General features: G+C 42.6%; 1 protein-coding gene across 1 annotated transcript; it reads right to left on the reverse strand.

Annotated features, from left to right (window-relative positions):
• Positions 1 to 334: 334 nt before the first annotated feature.
• LOC134601555 (olfactory receptor 11L1-like) lies at positions 335 to 1,261 on the reverse strand. Its single transcript, XM_063446074.1, has one exon. It carries the CDS (start codon positions 1,259 to 1,261, stop codon positions 335 to 337), a length of 927 nt encoding a protein of 308 aa, XP_063302144.1.
• Between the last annotated feature and the right edge of the window lie 17,790 nt (positions 1,262 to 19,051).

Below are 19,051 nucleotides of genomic sequence, written 5' to 3' on the forward strand. Positions count from 1 at the left end.
AACAATATTAACCGACCACAAATATATATATATATATATATATATATATATATATATAAGCAGAGGAGCATACCTAATTAGGTGATTAGCAATCTAATTTAACAATGCATCTATCCAATGCCCCTGTAAGTGAGTAATTGAGTAATTTGATAACTGGTTCTCTTAGACTGTTGAGTTTTAGACAAATATCCTTGCTTGTGCTCCCTATGTTACTAGTAACCAAACAGCTCATATTGTTCTGAATAATTTCATTTATTTATTATAACTAATAGTAAAGAATCACATATATAGGATAAGCATTGTAATTTTGTGTAAAGCATTTCATTGTATTCATTTATTTGACGCAAAGTTTTTTTTTCACAGTCTCCCTGATTTCTTTATTCCTCAGACTGTATATGATCGGGTTAATCATAGGAGTCAAAACAGTGTAAAACAAGGAAGCTATTTTTTTGACAGTCGTAGAGTTTTTTTGGCCTGGACTCATATAAATTCCAGTTAAGGTGCCATAGAATATAGAAACCACAATAAGGTGTGAGCTACAAGTGGAGAAGACTTTAGCTCTTCCACTTGAGGTGGAGATTCTAAGGGCAGCCTGGACAATATACACATAAAAAATTGTAATAATAATAAGTGGAGAGAATGTAATTGGTACACATAATATGAGAGATTCCACTTCAATAAAATATGTTTCTGAACAGGAAAGTTCTAATAGTGGAACAAGATCACAGAAAAAATGGTCAATAACATTTGGGCCACAAAATTGAAGATTAATTAATGATATCACAATAATTGATTCCACAAAAAAGCCTAATAGCCATGATATAACAACCAATATCATGCATAGCATAGGGTTCATTAGAGTATGATATCTCAGCGGGTTACAGATGGCCAAGTATCTGTCGTAAGCCATTATAGACAGAAGAAAACACTCAAAGGCTTCCGAGCATGCATAGAAATAAAGTTGAATAATGCAACCAGGAAAAGATATAACACCCCCTTCATTACATATAATATAAAGTGTTTTGGGGACAATGGCTGTAGTTACAAGTAAATCAGAAATGGACAGCTGTGTTAGGAAGAAGTACATGGGAGACTGGAGACTGCTGTTAGATGCCACCAGCCAAATAATCAGAATATTTCCATACATGGTAACAATAAGGAAAATCAGAAGGAAAAATAAAAATAATGCCTTAAAATATATTAGATCCTGAAAACCAAGGAGAATAATCTCAGTGACAATGGTTTGGTTCATGACATTCATTGTCTGGGGAGAAAGAAATAGAACATAAATTATATAATTTTCTGTTTATTTTTAATTGAAAACAGACAGTGATGTGAAGTTTTAATTGCTTTGATTCATGGTCATGCTATCGGACAAATTGACTGGTATCTTAGGATGGTGGTAGATGGTAGAGGTCAGTTTATTAAGAGCTCCTAGATAACCAGCTATGTCTTTTTTAAAATTAGTTGCCCTGAAAAGACTAACAATTTAAGAATGCAATGTATGTTTACAAATGTCCCAATTAAGATGCCGCTGCTATTTTTTTCTCCTTATCCCATGAACAAATAAAGATATGCATGTAGAAAAAAGATATATATTGCATCTGACAACAATACCCTGACTAGCAGATCGAGGACTCACATGAATTCATTTGAATCAGCATCAGAAATTACGACAATTTGTTGGAAAAACAACAACTTTTCAAATGATTTATCTACAAAAGTCACCAATACTGTCTATGGGCATTTATGTAGGCACATCATTTGTAAAGTTTAGTTTTTTTCTAACAGAATGGAATTATTTCTGATGCTCATTTAAAGAATTCAACCGGGGCTTTAATTGGTTTTAAACATCGAGGCTTCAATTTAATTCTCTTGGATACAATATTTTGTATTCCCATAAATTTCCATAAACTTAATGATAACGTCTGTAGATAAATCAATAAAAAATGTTTTACGATACTGTGATCATTAAAAAAAGCATCAAAGAGAATTAAATGAAAATGATGTGCCACTTCCCCAAATTAATGCAATAAAATATAGTATATGATGTTAAATATTCACAGTTATTTAGTAGTTGTGAATCAAATAGATGATTACGTGAACAAAAGCAGAACAAGTCCAATGGTGGAGTATATCTAAATATTTAGACAGAAATGGATGTGGAGGGAAACTTATATTAGATACAGCTTCTGACCAGCTCTAGGATTTTGTGCTTGGGCAAAACAATCCCCACCTTAGGATACATGGATGTCTTCGTATAGCAATTATAGATCCTTAACAGGACATGTAATATGGAATAGAACACCAGAGCAGTATACAGTGTAATAACCTTAGATAGTAATACAAGTATGTAGTATACGCACTCATATGATTCAGAGCCGAATGTGGCTCCAAAAACAACAGTGTGGAGTGGTACAATCCCCACTCTAGGAAGTATTCAGCTAGATGTTTTTAGCAATATCATGTAATATGGAATAGAACACCAGAGCAGTATACAGTGTAATAACCTTAGATAGTAATAAAAGGATGTAGTATACGCACTCATATGATTCAGAGCCTAATGTGGCTCCAAAAAAAAACAGTGTGGAATGGTACAATCCCCACTCTAGGAAGTATTCAGCTAGATGTTTTTAGCAATATCATGAAACATCGTGAAATATAAATATCACGAAACATAAAATGGAAACACAGTGCTCTCTGTAGATGAAAAACGGTATAGTATAGTGTATAGAACAAAAAGAGTACTGCTTACATATTGCTGGACAATGATGGCATTTCTCAATCCTTTCAGACTTGAGTGGGTAATATCCCCAGCATGAATATGAACAGTCATGGATGACTAGAAAATCAAAGACTCAATGTAGGAAAGGAAATAAATCCCAGCTGTGCTTGTTCCCCTGTTCCAAAATCCATGCAGCAACTAAAGATAAAAAATTGAATATGAAATACTTTCTTTTCTTTCATCCTAATCTTTACTACACTTATGTAGCTTCTTACAGCCTTGTATTGCATACTTTTTAAATAAATCACCAATTTTCATGAATTGTCTACGTGGATTATTTGATATCAGATGAATCTGGTTCTAATTTATGTTTTCTATCTTGGTCACTGTATGAACGTATGGTATCCCAAACAATACCCTTCATTGTTATTAATGTAAATATTTTAGGCAAAAATAATAGAAATTAAAATCTATGCATATGTGTTCTAATTTGGCTAGTAGAGCTCACACTTTTAAATTCACTTTGGATTTTCAAGTTATAGACTTTATTCCACTTTTCTGTAAACATGTTTATTAATGAACCATAACAAAATGTAATGGAAAAGACTCACCTTGTTTAATAAGATTAAACAAATGTAAAAAATCGTATCGAAAAAAGAAATAATATAGAAAAAGACGAGACATTAAATCGTATTTAAATAATTCTCTCATTCACTTTTTTTACAAATGCTTTGAATTAATTATTTTACCTATACTTTACAAATAGTTCTACTATTTGTTCAAGGTGATTGCTAATCATAATTACAAAAAATATCCAAATATAACTGGACATTAATATTATACTCTTCTTTATAGGAAAAAAAATCATTAACAAACATGAATTTCAGCCACAGTTTGACTGGATGAATTGAAAAATTGATGATAAATTGTTAGAGTTTAGATCTTTTAAATTCCAACATTTAACATTTTAAATTGCCAGTCAATTTACATCAAATGTGTGTTCACCAGCTAAATTCCCAGTATTTACAGACCACCACTACTGAACAGAAATAAATCCAAAACAACATAGACATCAGGCTCCTAAATGAAGGCTTGTTCATTGTTTTTTTTTTTTACGTGGAGACTTCATCTGTATTAAATCACTTGTTCCTTTAATGGGACTGAATTAAAGAACCAATATCAAATAGATAATATAATTGTAGAAACTGAAGAGAAAGATGTATGTTCTACAGCACTCATTTAACAGATCCTTGGTTCTAGGGTAGAAATAGCTTTCCTTTTCAGTTTTATACACATTCAAACACCCAACAGGAATACAGGAGGGTCCCTAGAGCACAATACAAATCTTGAGAGAAATAAAATGTTTTATTAATGAAGAAAATGCTTACCATTTCTTTATTTATTTGTATATATTAATTTTGATAATTAACTGTTGTGCCATCTTACCTAAGTAACCTCTTATTATAGTCCAACACGAGCAGATTAACACATTCACAAACCATCAGGTGTTAAGTAATCTTCTTTAAAAAATAATAATAACACACATATATATATATATATATATATATTACCAAAATATCAAAATATCAGAGTATTGCAGTATGCAATAATACCTTTTTTATTGGACTAACAAACTTCCGAGAGTTTTCCTCTCTTCCTCACCGTGAAGCAATACTGATCAAATATATAAATATCATATATATTTGTATAATATAAATATATACGTTATATATATATATATATAAATATATATGAAAATGTATTCCTACTTACCGTAACTTTCTTTTCCTGGTCATGGCAGCACAAAAATGGCTAGCTCCTCCCTATCCCTAATTAGACAGGAATTTGGTCATGTTAGCCACTATAACTGAAGCCCAACACTAGATTACATTGCAAATTCATGGAGGTGATTTTTTTTTTTTATTGGGCCATTGCTTGAAACATCTTAAGGATTACACTGACAATTTAAATTAATATACTTGTTTCTTAACACTGGAGCAAGGGTAGGCAAAACAGAAACACAGAAACACTTCGTAATTCTGTCAAAGCATCACGGGAGGGGGCGGAGCTAGCCACTGACCTGATCGGACGCACATGCAGAAAGCTCCCGAGGGAGATCTACAAAAACCCAGCAAAAATACATCCAAAGCGCCTCCAACATTTCCCAAACCGAACCAGAAGCGATGGGGAAGAAGACTAAACTCCGTAAAGGAGAAACTGCGTCCTCCGCCAAAGATATCGGAGCTTTGCTCCGTTGCACGCCGATGCCACGGACCGCCAAAATGGCGCCCGCAAGGGGAGACTCAGAATCTGGCTCGGAAGAGAGTCTATCAGCACACTCTGAAAGTGGCATACCCGGCCAGAGACCAGCCAACACGGAGCTGACCCCAGTACAAAAAGGTACCAGCCTTACACAGCTCATGGAGACCATGCCAGCCAGCAAAGCTGACATTAAGAACATGCTGGCTGAAATGAAGGCCTACTTCTCGGCCGACATCGCTCTTGTCCGCCAAGATATGGGGGCTATAACCACCAGACTGCAGTCACTGGAGGACGAGGGGTGCATCACCAGAGACCTACAAAGCAATATGTCTGCTGAGATAGACAAACTCAAACAGGTCACCCACACCATGGAAGAAAAACTAGCAGTGCTGGAGGACTCTAAGCGGCAGCGCAACCTAAGGCTCCGCGGAGTTCCTGAGGACATAACAGACACTGAGGTCCCACATTACCTCAGAAGGCTCTTAAGTGCAATGCTCTCACCATCCAGGGCAAAAACTATACAGCTCGACCACTACTACAGGATTCCTAAGTCACCCAAGGCCCCAGCCGAAGCGCCTCGAGACCTGCTCCTGAGCTTCCAGCTACTTCAAAGCAAACAGCTCCTACAGTCAAACAGTCGAGAGTCACCTACCTTCCACTTCGAAGGCGCAAGCCTCTCCTTTTTCAATGATATCTCCAGACCCACCATGATATGGAGGCAATCTGTGCAAGCTGTCACAAAATTATTGCGAGAAAATGGAGTCAGATACCGCTGGGGACCTGGACGAAAGCTGTCAGTACAACACGGCGCAAAGAGAATTTACCTCGCACAAGCTCCAGAAGCGGGACGTTTTCTCAAAGCTCTGAACCTGCCAGCATTGGAGAATGTACAGGGACATACCCCACCTACCTCCATGGAACATACCCCATCACCATGGGACGTTGCCAATATCCAGCCGTTTTACCCCAGGCAGAAGCGAGCCACAACACCAGGAACACTTAAGGACATTAGACGCTTGCAACCGTAGCGGGAAAGTACTCATATCCACTCTAATGCTAATGCTTAGGATGGCCCTAAGTCCACCCTTTTTCTATTATAGTGCTTGCATAGAACTGCTATAGCTTTAAATTTTAAAAAAATGTTAATTTTAAATTGTGTTCTTTAATTTCTAAGCCCACAACATCGCTCCTTGGTGAGCATTTTTGCAGAGTAGATCCCACTCTCTCTCGGGACTCTCATTCCCTCCCACTAAATGCAATGTTACCTGATGACACTCCACAGTCCGCACCATAATGTGCAATTGTTCCCAGAGTACAAAAAGCTAAGCAGGAATAATGTTTTATCATGCATCTTGTCTTTCTGCATAAAAGTACAACACCTTTCCTACCATCTATATATATGCACTTAAAAATGTAATGTACCAAGCTGATACCTATATGTCAAAACCGTATATGTTACAATAAAAATTATTAAATATAAAAAAAAAAAAAAAAAGCATCACGGGAGATGTAGTCCACAACATTGGGAGTGCCAAAGATTGCCTACCCCTGCATTTGAGTGCTCATTTAATTGTGCAGTTAGGCATAATCATGTAGCAATCCTTGTTTTCCTTTATTGCATGTGATAAGACAAAATGTAGAACACATTATCAAATGGGTAGCTGGATCTAATGCAGAGCAGATTAAAAAAAAGTCAATCTTAACTTCACCAGGCCAATCTCCTTTACAAAAAAAATGTGCTTCCATTATAAATAAAGAATTGTCAGTTGAAAAATAATTAAAAAAATAAAGAAAAACCTGGGAATTTCAGACAAGCAGTAACCAGGAAAGACTTTGTGATATGGTTGTAATTCTATCCTTGCATCACATGCAGCCCACACCTGTTAAAAAAAGAAAGGGACAGAATGACACCATTGTATAGCTGCAAATGAAATGCTAAGTAGGGATATGTGTCAACTATCCCATATCCTAAACAGTGTATCTACATATGGGCTCTAGCTCTGGGTGATGTGCTTAAAAAAATAAACCGCTGCGGGCTGCCGCATCCAATTTGTAAATCTGGGTTCTTAAAATAGGCACATCTCTAATTTGTACCTATAACATTACAAAAACATGGCTATATTGAGTCATATTGAGGGTAATGTTGTAGTCAGGGAATGCAATGGAATATGTGTTTAAGGTTTTACAATTTTAGGACACACTAGATATGTGAAGTCATAACTGCTAAATTAGACATAAATTGGTGATAAAATCGCATTTTGAAAGGACTCGAGATATAAAAAAAATTGTCTTTACCAAATATTATGGTAGGATAAGGGCAACCTGCAGTTTAGGACTGAAGTAGAATTGTAATCCTATAGATTCCATCTTAAAAACATAGCCCGCATCCGCCCCTTTCTTACGCAAGATGCTACCAAGTTCCTTGCCCATGCTCTAGTAATTTCCCGCATGGATTATTGTAACCCTCTCCTGATTGGTCTTCCCAAAAGCAGTATTGCCCTGCTACAGTCTGTAATAAATGCTGCCGCCAGACTAATTTTTCTCTCTAGTCGGTTCTCTCACACCTCACCCCTCTGTTATTCCTTACATAGGCTTCCTGTATCCTATAGGAGTCAATTCAAAGTGCTAACCCAAACCCATAAAGCACTGAACAATTCTAGCCCCTCTTATATATCTTCACAGATTTATAGGTATACCCCTTCTCTGTCTCTCTGCTTTGCCTGTGACCTTCTCTTGTCCGCTGCTTGCACCCGTACGACCAACTCACGCTTGCAGGGCTTCTTGCGGGCGGCTCCCCTCCTATGGAATAAAAAAACAAATTCTCCCCTAGTCTTCAATCCTTTAAGAAGTGCCTTAGAATACATCTCTTTAAGAAATAATCAAAAATAACAAATAGGTGAGAGCACACACAATAAGGGAATACTACCCGCTCTGTAGTCAATTGATCTGGAAAAAAACAAATAAACAAGACATAGAGTAGTATAGCCTGATACAATATTTGAACAGTAGGTGCCAATCACACTCACATAGACAGAGCCACTTAGATAGCTGGCTCAGACTGGATGCCTTGAATATGTAGAACAGGACTTTCACTAGGAACTTATTTCTCATTGGGATGTAAACCCTCCAGGATGCAGAATTTTCAGGAGTAAAATACACTTTATTCTTCAAATCATGAAGTAAATAAAAACAAGAATAAATAAAAGTCCCAAATAGTAAGTCCAATCACTTGACGCTAGTGATGTACTGAACTGTCCGCCGGCGAACAGTTCCCGGCGAACTTAGCGTGTTCGCGTTCGCCACGGCGGGCGGACACATGCGCAGTTCGATCCGCCCCCTATTCGTCATCATTGGGCAAACTTTGACCCTGTGCCTCTCGGTCAGCAGACACATTCCAGCCAATCAGCAGCACTCCCTCCCTTCCACACCCTCCATCCTCCCTCCCAGCATCCATTTTCGATTCATTCTGAAGCTGCATGCTTAGTGAGAGGAGGGAAAGTTTAGCTGCTGCTGATTAGATATGGAAATTGATAGCTAGGCTAGGGTATTCAGTGTCCACTACAATCCTGAAGGACTCATCTGATCTCTGCTGTAAGGACAGTACCCCAAAAAGCCCTTTTTAGGGCTATAACATCAGGCTGCTTTTTTTTTTTTCCTGTGTAATGTAATTGCAGGTGCCTGCCTGCCAGCTTCTGTGTGAGGTTCACATTGGATACTCTGCCTACTTGCCCAGTGCCACCACTCATATCTGTTTTTACAATAGGTTAAGCTTTAGATTTAAAATAAATAATTTTTTTTCACTGTAATAGAAGAGCAGTTGCCTGCCTGCCAGCTTCTGTGTCAGGTTGGATGCCTTGCCCATTTGCACAGTCAGTGCCACCACTCATATCTGTTTTTACAATAGGTTAAGCTTTAGATTTTAAAGAAATATTTTTTTTTCAATGTAATAGAAGAGCATTTGCCTGCCTGCCAGCTTCTGTGTCAGGTTGGATCCCTTGCCCATTTGCACAGTCAGTGCCACCACTCATATCTGTTTTAACAATAGGTTAAGCTTTAGATTTAAAAGAAATAATTTGTTTTCACTGTAATAGAAGAGCAGTTGCCTGCCTGCCAGCTTCTGTGTCAGGTTGGATGCCTTGCCCATTTGCACAGTCAGTGCCACCACTCATATCTGTTTTAACAATAGGTTAAGCTTTAGATTTTAAAGAAATAATGTTTTTCACTGTAATAGAAGAGCAGTTGCCTGCCTGCCAGCTTCTGTGTCAGGTTGGATGCCTTGCCCATTTGCACAGTCAGTGCCACCACTCATATCTGTTTTAACAATAGGTTAAGCTTTAGATTTAAAAGAAATAATTTGTTTTCACTGTAATAGAAGAGCAGTTGCCTGCCTGCCAGCTTCTGTGTCAGGTTGGATGCTTTGCCCATTTGCACAGTCAGTGCCACCACTCATATCTGTTTTTACAATAGGTTAAGCTTTAGATTTTAAAGAAATATTTTTTTTTTTCACTGTAATAGAAGAGCAGTTGCCTGCCTGCCAGCTTCTGTGTCAGGTTGGATGCCTTGCCCATTTGCACAGTCAGTGCCACCACTCATATCTGTTTTAACAATAGGTTAAGCTTTAGATTTAAAAGAAATAATTTGTTTTCACTGTAATAGAAGAGCAGTTGCCTGCCAGCTTCTGTGTCAGGATGGATGCCTTGCCCATTTGCACAGTCAGTGCCACCACTCATATCTGTTTTTACAATAGGTTAAGCTTTAGATTTTAAAGAAATAATTTTTTTTCACTGTAATAGAAGAGCAGTTGCCTGCCTGCCAGCTTCTGTGGCAGGTTGGATGCCTTGCCCATTTGCACAGTCAGTGCCACCACTCATATCTGTTTTTACAATAGGTTAAGCTTTAGATTTAAAAGAAATAATTTTTTTTCACTGTAATAGAAGAGCAGTTAGTTGTCTGCAAGCGTCTGGGTGTCAGGCCTACTTCAGCGTGTGCTCTGCATACCTGTGCCAGCGTGCTTTGACAGTTGCCAATCATATCTGGTGTCTCTTTAGCGTGCTTTTACAAAGAAAAAAGGTTTCCAGTGTAAGCTAATAGCAGCCAGTCAGTGTCCTTCAAGCGGCTCTGTCAGGCCTTCCTTCAGCGTGTGCCCTGCACAACCCTGCCAGCGTACTTTGACAATTGCCACTCATATCTGGTGTCTCTATAGCATGCTTTTACAAAGAAAAAAGGTTTCCAGTGTAAGCTAATAGCAGCCAGTCAGTGTCCTTCAAGCGGCTCTGCCAGGCCTTCCTTCAGCGTGTGCCCTGCACAACACTGCCAGCGTGCTTTGACAGTTGCCAATCATATCTGGTGTCTCTTTAGCGTGCTTTTACAAAGAAAAAAGGTTTCCAGTGTAAGCTAATAGCAGCCAGTCAGTGTCCTTCAAGCGGCTCTGTCAGGCCTTCCTTCAGCGTGTGCCCTGCACAACCCTGCCAGCGTACTTTGACAATTGCCACTCATATCTGGTGTCTCTATAGCATGCTTTTACAAAGAAAAAAGGTTTCCAGTGTAAGCTAATAGCAGCCAGTCAGTGTCCTTCAAGCGGCTCTGTCAGGCCTTCCTTCAGCGTGTGCCCTGCACAACACTGCCAGCGTGCTTTGACAGTTGCCAATCATATCTGGTGTCTCTTTAGCGTGCTTTTACAAAGAAAAAAGGTTTCCAGTGTAAGCTAATAGCAGCCAGTCAGTGTCCTTCAAGCGGCTCTGTCAGGCCTTCCTTCAGCGTGTGCCCTGCACAACCCTGCCAGCATACTTTGACAGTTGCCACTCATATCTGGTGTCTCTATAGTGTGCTTTTACAACCAAAATTTTGTTTCCACTGTAATAGAAAAGCAGTTGCCTGCCTGCCAGCTTCTGTGTGAGGTTCAGAGTGGATACTGTGCCCTCTTGCCCAGTGCCACCACTCATATCTGTTTTTACAATAGCTTAAGCTTTAGATTTAAAATAAATAATTTTTTTTCACTGTAATAGAAGAGCAGTTAGTTGTCTGCAAGCGTCTGGGTGTCAGGCCTACTTCAGCGTGTGCTCTGCAGACCTGTGCCAGCGTGCTTTGACAGTTGCCAATCATATTTGGTGTCTCTTTAGCGTGCTTTTACAAAGAAAAAAGGTTTCTAGTGTAAGCTAATAGCAGCCAGTCAGTGTCCTTCAAGCGGCTCTGTCAGTCCTTCCTTCAGCGTGTGCTCTCCAGAACTGTTCCAGTGCACATTGCCAATCATATCTGGTGTCTCTATAGTGTGCTTTTAAAAACAATTTTTTTTTTCACTGTTATAGATTGAATAGCAGTTACTTGTCTTCAAGCGGGTGTGTCAGGCCTACAGTGTGTGCTCTGCAGAACTGTTCAAGTGCACATTGCCAATCATATCTGGTGTCTCTATAGCGTGCTTTTACAAAGAAAAAAGGTTTCTAGTGTAAGCTAATAGCAGCCAGTCAGTGTCCTTCAAACGGCTCTGTCAGTCCTTCTTTCAGCGTGTGCTCTCCAGAACTGTTCCAGTGCACATTGCCAATCATATCTGGTGTCTCTATAGCGTGCTTTTAAAAACAATTTTTTTTTTTCACTGTTATAGATTCAATAGCAGTTACTTGTCTTCAAGCGGGTGTGTCAGGCCTACAGTGTGCGCTCTGCAGAACTGTTCAAGTGCACATTGCCAATAATATCTGGTGTCTCTATAGCGTGCTTTTACAAAGAAAAGAGGTTTCTAGTGTAAGCTAATAGCAGCCAGTCAGTGTCCTTCAAGCGGCTCTGTCAGTCCTTCCTTCAGCGTGTGCTCTCCAGAACTGTTTCAGTGCACATTGCCAATCATATCTGGTGTCTCTATAGCGTGCTTTTACAAAGAAAAGAGGTTTCTAGTGTAAGCTAATAGCAGCCAGTCAGTGTCCTTCAAGCGGCTCTGTCAGTCCTTCCTTCAGCGTGTGCTCTCCAGAACTGTTCCAGTGCACATTGCCAATCATATCTGGTGTCTCTATAGCGTGCTTTTAAAACCAAAATTTTTTTTTCACTGTTATAGATTGAATAGCAGTTACTTCTCTTCAAGCGGGTATGTCAGGCCTACAGTGTGTGCTCTGCAGAACTGTTCAAGTGCACATTGCCAATCATATCTGGTGTCTCTATAGCGTGCTTTTACAAAGAAAAAAGGTTTCTTGTGTAAGCTAATAGCAGCCAGTCAGTGTCCTTCAAGCGGCTCTGTCAGTCCTTCCTTCAGCGTGTGCTCTCCAGAACTGTTCCAGTGCACATTGCCAATCATATCTGGTGTCTCTATAGCGTGCTTTTACAAAGAAAATAGGTTTCTAGTGTAAGCTAATAGCAGCCAGTCAGTGTCCTTCAAGCGGCTCTGTCAGTCCTTCCTTCAGCGTGTGCTCTCCAGAACTGTTCCAGTGCACATTGCCAATCATATCTGGTGTCCTTATAGCGTGCTTTTAAAACCAAAATTTGTTTTTCACTGTTATAGATTGAATAGCAGTTACTTGTCTTCAAGCGGGTGTGTCAGGCCTACAGTGTGTGCTCTGCAGAACTGTTCAAGTGCACATTGCCAATCATATCTGGTGTCTCTATAGCGTGCTTTTACAAAGAAAAAAGGTTTCTAGTGTAAGCTAATAGCAGCCAGTCAGTGTCCTTCAATCGGCTCTGTCAGTCCTTCCTTCAGCGTGTGCTCTCCAGAACTGTTCCAGTGCACATTGCCAATCATATCTGGTGTCCTTATAGCGTGCTTTTAAAACCAAAATTTGTTTTTCACTGTTATAGATTGAATAGCAGTTACTTGTCTTCAAGCGGGTGTGTCAGGCCTACAGTGTGTGCTCTGCAGAACTGTTCAAGTGCACATTGCCAATCATATCTGGTGTCTTTATAGCGTGCTTTTACAAAGAAAAAAGGTTTCTAGTGTAAGCTAATAGCAGCCAGTCAGTGTCCTTCAAGCGGCTCTGTCAGTCCTTCCTTCAGCGTGTGCTCTCCAGAACTGTTCCAGTGCACATTGCCAATCATATCTGGTGTCTCTATAGCGTGCTTTTAAAACCAAAATTTAGTTTTCACTGTTATAGATTGAATAGCAGTTACTTGTCTTCAAGTGGGTGTGTCAGGCCTACAGTGTGTGCTCTGCAGAACTGTTACAGTTCACATTGCCAATCATATCTGGTCTCACAGTAGCTTGCACGCATAGTACCACTAATCCCCCAAAAAATGACAGGCAGAGGCAGGCCACCCCGCAGGGGCCGTCGTGGTCGTGGTGCTGTGATTCCCTTTTGCCCTAGAATAATGCCCAGTTTTCAGAAGCCACGTACCCTGAACTTGAAAAGTTCTGAGGACATAGTTGACTGGCTAACACAGGACACCCAATCTTGTACAGCCTCCGCTCGGAACCTTGACGCACCATCCTCCTCCAGCTTAGCTTCAGGCACCTCTCAAGATACCACTCACCCGCCTGCTGCCACCACCAAAACTAGCACCACAGCCGCTTTACTTGGTATGTCAGAGGAGTTATTCACACACCCGTTTGAAGAAATGAGTGATGCGCAACCATTATTGCTAGAGGATGTAGATAACAGGGATATGTCTCAGGCAGGCAGCATTAAACACATGGAGGTACGGTGTGATGATGATGATGTTGTACCCGCTGCTGCTTCCTTTTCTGAGTTGTCAGATACAAGCGAAGCGGTTGATGATGACGATGCGTCCATGGATGTCACGTGGGTGCCCGCTCGGCAAGAAGAAGAACAGGGCGAAAGTTCAGATGGGGAGACAGAGAGGAGGAGGAGGAGACGAGTTGGAAGCAGGGGGGGGTCGTCGCAAGGAGCTAGTGGCACAGTCAGGCAGCATGCATTGGCACCCGGGGTCAGCCCGACAGCACGCCAATCAACGCATGCTGTGTCCACCACCAGAATGCCGTAATTGCAGAGCTCAGCAGTGTGGCATTTTTTTTGTGTGTCAGCCTCGGACAACAGCGATGCCATTTGCAACCTGTGCCAAAGGAAACTGAGTCGTGGGAGGTCCAACACCCACCTAGGTACAACTGCTTTGCGTAGGCACATGATCTCACATCACAAACGCCTATGGGATCAACACATGAGTACAAGAAGCACGCCTACTCTAAGCCGCCATCCTCCTCCTGGTCTAGCATCTTCAGCCACGTCAACCACTGCTGTCCTTCTTGCCCCCTCTCAACCATCCGCTACTCCGTCTCCCACCTTGAGCAGTTCCCGCTCATCTGCCCACAGTCATGTGTCTGTCAAGGACATGTTTGAGCGTAAGAAGCCAATGTCACCAAGTCACCCCCTTGCCCAGTGTCTGACAGCTGGCTTGTCCGAACTATTAGCCCGCCAGCTTTTACCATACAATCTGGTTGAGTCTGAGGCGTTCAAAAAATTTGTAGCTATTGGGACACCGCAGTGGAAGGTACCCGGCCGGAATTTCTTTTCACAAAAGGCAATCCCCAACTTGTACTCGATTGTGCAAAAGGAAGTCATGGCATGTCTGGCACACAGTGTTGGGGCAAGGGTCCATCTGACCACTGATACCTGGTCTGCAAAGCATGGTCAGGGCAGGTATATCACCTACACTGCGCATTGGGTAAACCTGCTGACGGCTGACAAGCAAGGAATGCGTGGCATTGCAGAGGAGTTGGTGACACCGCCACGAATTGCAGGCAGTCCTGCTGCCACCTCCTCTACTCCTCCTACTCCATCCTCTTCCATAACCTCCTTGGCTGAGTCCTCTTGTGCTGCTGCGTCTTGCTCCACATCAACGGCACCCCCCCAGCTCCCCAGGTACTATTCCACATCCCGGATACGGCAGTGTCACGCCGTCTTGGGTTTGACTTGCTTGAAAGCAGAGAGTCACACCGGACAAGCACTCCTGTCCGCCCTGAACGCACAGGTGGAAAAGTGGCTGACTCCGCAGCAACTGGATATTGGCAAAGTGGTGTGTGACAACGGAAAAAATTTGATAGCGGCATTGAAGTTGGGCAAGTTGACACATGTGCCGTGCATGGCACATGTGTGTAATCTGATCGTACAATGCTTTGTGCATAAGTACACAGGCTCACAGGACGTCCTGAAGCAGGCCAGGAAGGTGTGTGGCCATTTCAGGCGTTCCTACACGGCCATGGCTCACTTTGCCGATATCCGGCGGCGAAACAACATGCCAGTGAGGCGCTTGATTTGCGACAGCCCTGCACGTTGGAATTCCACACTCCTAATGTTCGACCGCCTGCTCCAACAAGAAAAAGCTGTTAATGAATATTTGTATGACCGGGGTGCTAGGACAGCCTCTGGGGAGCTGGGAATTTTTTTGCCAAGTTACTGGACGCTCATGCGCAATGCCTGTAGGCTCATACGTCCTTTTGAGGAGGTGACAAACCTAGTCAGTCGCAACGAAGGCACCATCAGCGACATCATACCATTTGTTTTCTTCCTGGAGCGTGCCCTGCGAAGAGTGCTGGATCAGGCTGTAGATGAGCGTGAAGAGGAAGAGGAAGAGTTGTGGTCACCATCACCACTAGAAACTGCCTTATCAGCATCGCTTGCTGGACCTGCGGCAACGCTGGAAGAGGATTGTGAGGAAGAGGAGTCAGAGGAGGATTGTAGCTTTGAGGAGGAGGAGGAGGAGCAAGACCAAACACAACAGGCATCCCAGGGTGCTCGTTGTCACCTATCTGGTACCCGTGGTGTTGTACGTGGCTGGGGGGAAGAACATACCTTCAATGACATCAGTGTGGAGGAGGAACGGAAAATGAGTAGCTCGGCATCCAACCTTGTGCAAATGGGGTCTTTCATGCTGTCCTGCCTGTTGAGGGACCCTCGTATAAAAAGGCTGAAGGAGAACGACCTGTACTGGGTGTCCACGCTACTAGACCCCTGGTATAAGCAGAAAGTGGCGGAAATGTTACCGAATTACAACAAGTCGGAAAGGATGCAGCATTTGCAAAATAAATTAAAAAGTATGCTTTACACAGCGTATAAGGGTGATGTCACAGCACAACGGGAATCTAAAAGGGGGAGAGGTGGAAGTCATCCTCCTCCTCCTCCCACGACCACGCCGGCAAGGACAGGATGCTTTAAAGACGTGTTGTTGATGGAGGACATGCGGACCTTTTTAAGTCCTATGCATCGCCACAGCCCTTCGGGATTCACCCTCAGAGAGCGACTCGACCGACAGGTAGCAGACTACCTCGCCTTAACTGCAGATATCGACACTCTGAGGAGCGATGAACCCCTTGACTACTGGGTGTGCAGGCTTGACCTGTGGCCTGAGCTATCCCAATTTGCGATAGAACTTCTGGCCTGCCCCGCTTCAAGTGTCCTGTCAGAAAGGACCTTCAGTGCAGCAGGAGGTATTGTCACTGAGAAGAGAAGTCGCCTAGGTCAAAAAAGTCTAGATTACCTCACCTTTATTAAGATGAATGAGGGATGGATCCCGAAGGGACTGACACTGGGCGATACATTCGATTAAAAAAGGCCTGATGAGATGAGCTGCCTTGGGCTAAAAATGGTCCACACGCTGCTGTATTTTAGCTCTGAATTACGTGACTTATCCGCCACCAACTAGGGTTCAAGCTGCCATGTTTTAGGGCACTTTCTGCCTGTGAAACAAACATCAATTTTTCTGGCCGCTGCTACAGCAGCGGCTGCAATAATACCACATTTTTCAGGCATGTGTACATGCCTAATTTTTAGGCCCACTGGTGCAGCACTGTGGCTTCAAAAACCAAACCAAAAAAAAATCCTCCAAGATGGCACCAATATACCAGTGGTCTAAGCATCTGCCCACCTTGGCCTAAAAAGGGGAGGTGATTCCACAATTAAAAATCGCTGCCATTTACACGTCCACTGATAGGAGACGCGGAAGGTATTAAACTGATCAGAACAATACTAAACTCACCAATCCTATCTGGTGGCACATTAGCTTGCCCGCGCAGTGCCCCAAATTTCAAGTAAGAGGACCGACCAAGCATGTTCTTCCATCTCCCTGTTACATAAATCAATGCCATATCCATAGAAATTGTACATAATATCCAGGAGAGTTTTACAGGGCCAAATCTTGTCGCCTGTTGAAGAGGTGACCTTGCTCGGGTCCCAGGTGTGCGGTTCCTAAAATGGCTGTCATATACATGTCCACTGATAGGAGACACGGAAGGTATTAAACTGATATGAACATTTACTAAACTCACCACTCCGAGTGCTGTTATTTATTTAATTTTTTTGTGGTGAGACTTTACAGGACAGAGTGCTTCTCCACGGGACATGTTAACTCACGGGCAGCTGGCTAATCAAGGAACCAGAGCAGCTTGAACGAGGTGACCTTGCTCGGGTCCCAGGTGTGCGGTCCCTAAAATGGCTGCCATATACACGTCCACTGATAGGAGACGCGGAAGGTATTAAACTGATATGAAAAATACTCCACTCCTATCAGTAGGTCCGTCCCATTGTGATTTATGCCCCCCACCCACCGCGCAGGGATGGGGGCCGGGGGGGAGGAAAGTAGGCCCCCCCCATTGTGATTTATGGCCCCCACCCACCGCGCAGGGGTTGGGGAGGACAGTAGCTCCCCCCAGTGTGTATCATGGGCTTTGAGGACAGGTGTCAATCCATACCTGCCAAGCGACCCTATGTAGGGGGAACAGTCCCTATTCTGCTCTGTGTCAGTGTGTATCATGGTCTCTGTGGACAGGGAACAGTCTCTATTCTGCTCTGTGTCAGTGTGTATCATGGTGTCTGTGGACGGGGAACAGTCTCTATTCTGCTCTGTGTCAGTGTGTATCATGGTCTCTGTGGACAGGGAACAGTCTCTATTCTGCTCTGTGTCAGTGTGTATCAGGGGCTTTGAGGACAGGTGTCAATCCATATCTGCCAAGTGACCCTATGTAGGGGGAACAGTCTCTATTCTGCTCTGTGTCAGTGTGTATCATGGTCTCTGTGGACGGGGAACAGTCTCTATTCTGCTCTGTGTCAGTGTGCATCATGGTCTCTGTGGACAGGGAACAGTCTCTATCCTGCTCTGTGTCAGTGTTTATCAGGGGCTTTGAGGACAGGTGTCAATCCATATCTGCCAAGTGACCCTATGTAGGGGGAACAGTCCCTATTCTGCTCTGTGTCAGTGTGTATCATGGTCTCTGTGGACGGGGAACAGTCTCTATTCTGCTCTGTGTCAGTGTGTATCATGGTCTCTGTGGACAGGGAACAGTCTCTATTCTGCTCTGTGTCAGTGTGTATCAGGGGCTTTGAGGACAGGTGTCAATCCATATCTGCCAAGTGACCCTATGTAGGGGGAACAGTCCCTATTCTGCTCTGTGTCAGTGTGTATCAGGGGTTTTGAGGACAGGTGTCAATCCATATCTGCCAAGTGACCCTATGTAGGGGGAACAGTCTCTATTCTGCTCTGTGTCAGTGTGTATCAGGGGTTTTGAGGACAGGTGTCAATCCATATCTGCCAAGTGACCCTATGTAGGGGGAACAGTCTCTATTCTGCTCTGTGTCAGTGTGTATCAGGGGTTTTGAGGACAGGTGTCAATCCATATCTGCCAAGTGACCTTATGTAGGAGGAACAGTCCCTATTCTGCTCTGTGTCAGTGTGTATCAGGGGTTTTGAGGACAGGTGTCAATCCATATCTGCCAAGTGACCCTATGTAGGGGGAACAGTCCCTATTCTGCTCTGTGTCAGTGTGTATCAGGGGTTTTGAGGACAGGTGTCAATCCATATCTGCCAATTGACCCTATGTAGGGGGAACAGTCTCTATTCTGCTCTGTGTCAGTGTGTATCAGGGGTTTTGAGGACAGGTGTCAATCCATATCTGCCAAGTGACTATATGTAGGGGGAACAGTCTCTATTGCGCTCTGTGTCAGTGTGTATCAGGGATTTGACTATGTTTATTCAGATTCAAAATTTACAATTCCAGGAAAAATGTAACAAACATTTACAAGAACATGTTATGCACATCATAGAAACAACGTGAACCTCTTTAAAGCCACAAACTTAAGACAAAAAATACGTACACACAATGTGTAAGGGTTTGAAAGAATATTCTGAATCCTTACATGTTTACTT

The sequence above is a fragment of the Pelobates fuscus genome, chromosome 3, assembly GCF_036172605.1.
Source record: "Pelobates fuscus isolate aPelFus1 chromosome 3, aPelFus1.pri, whole genome shotgun sequence".
Taxonomy (NCBI): Eukaryota; Metazoa; Chordata; class Amphibia; order Anura; family Pelobatidae; genus Pelobates; species Pelobates fuscus.

Excerpts from the sequence above, each read along its gene's own strand:
- LOC134601555 (XM_063446074.1), bottom strand. The coding sequence starts at position 1,261 with ATGAATGTCATGAACCAAACCATTGTCACTGAGATTATTCTCCTTGGT.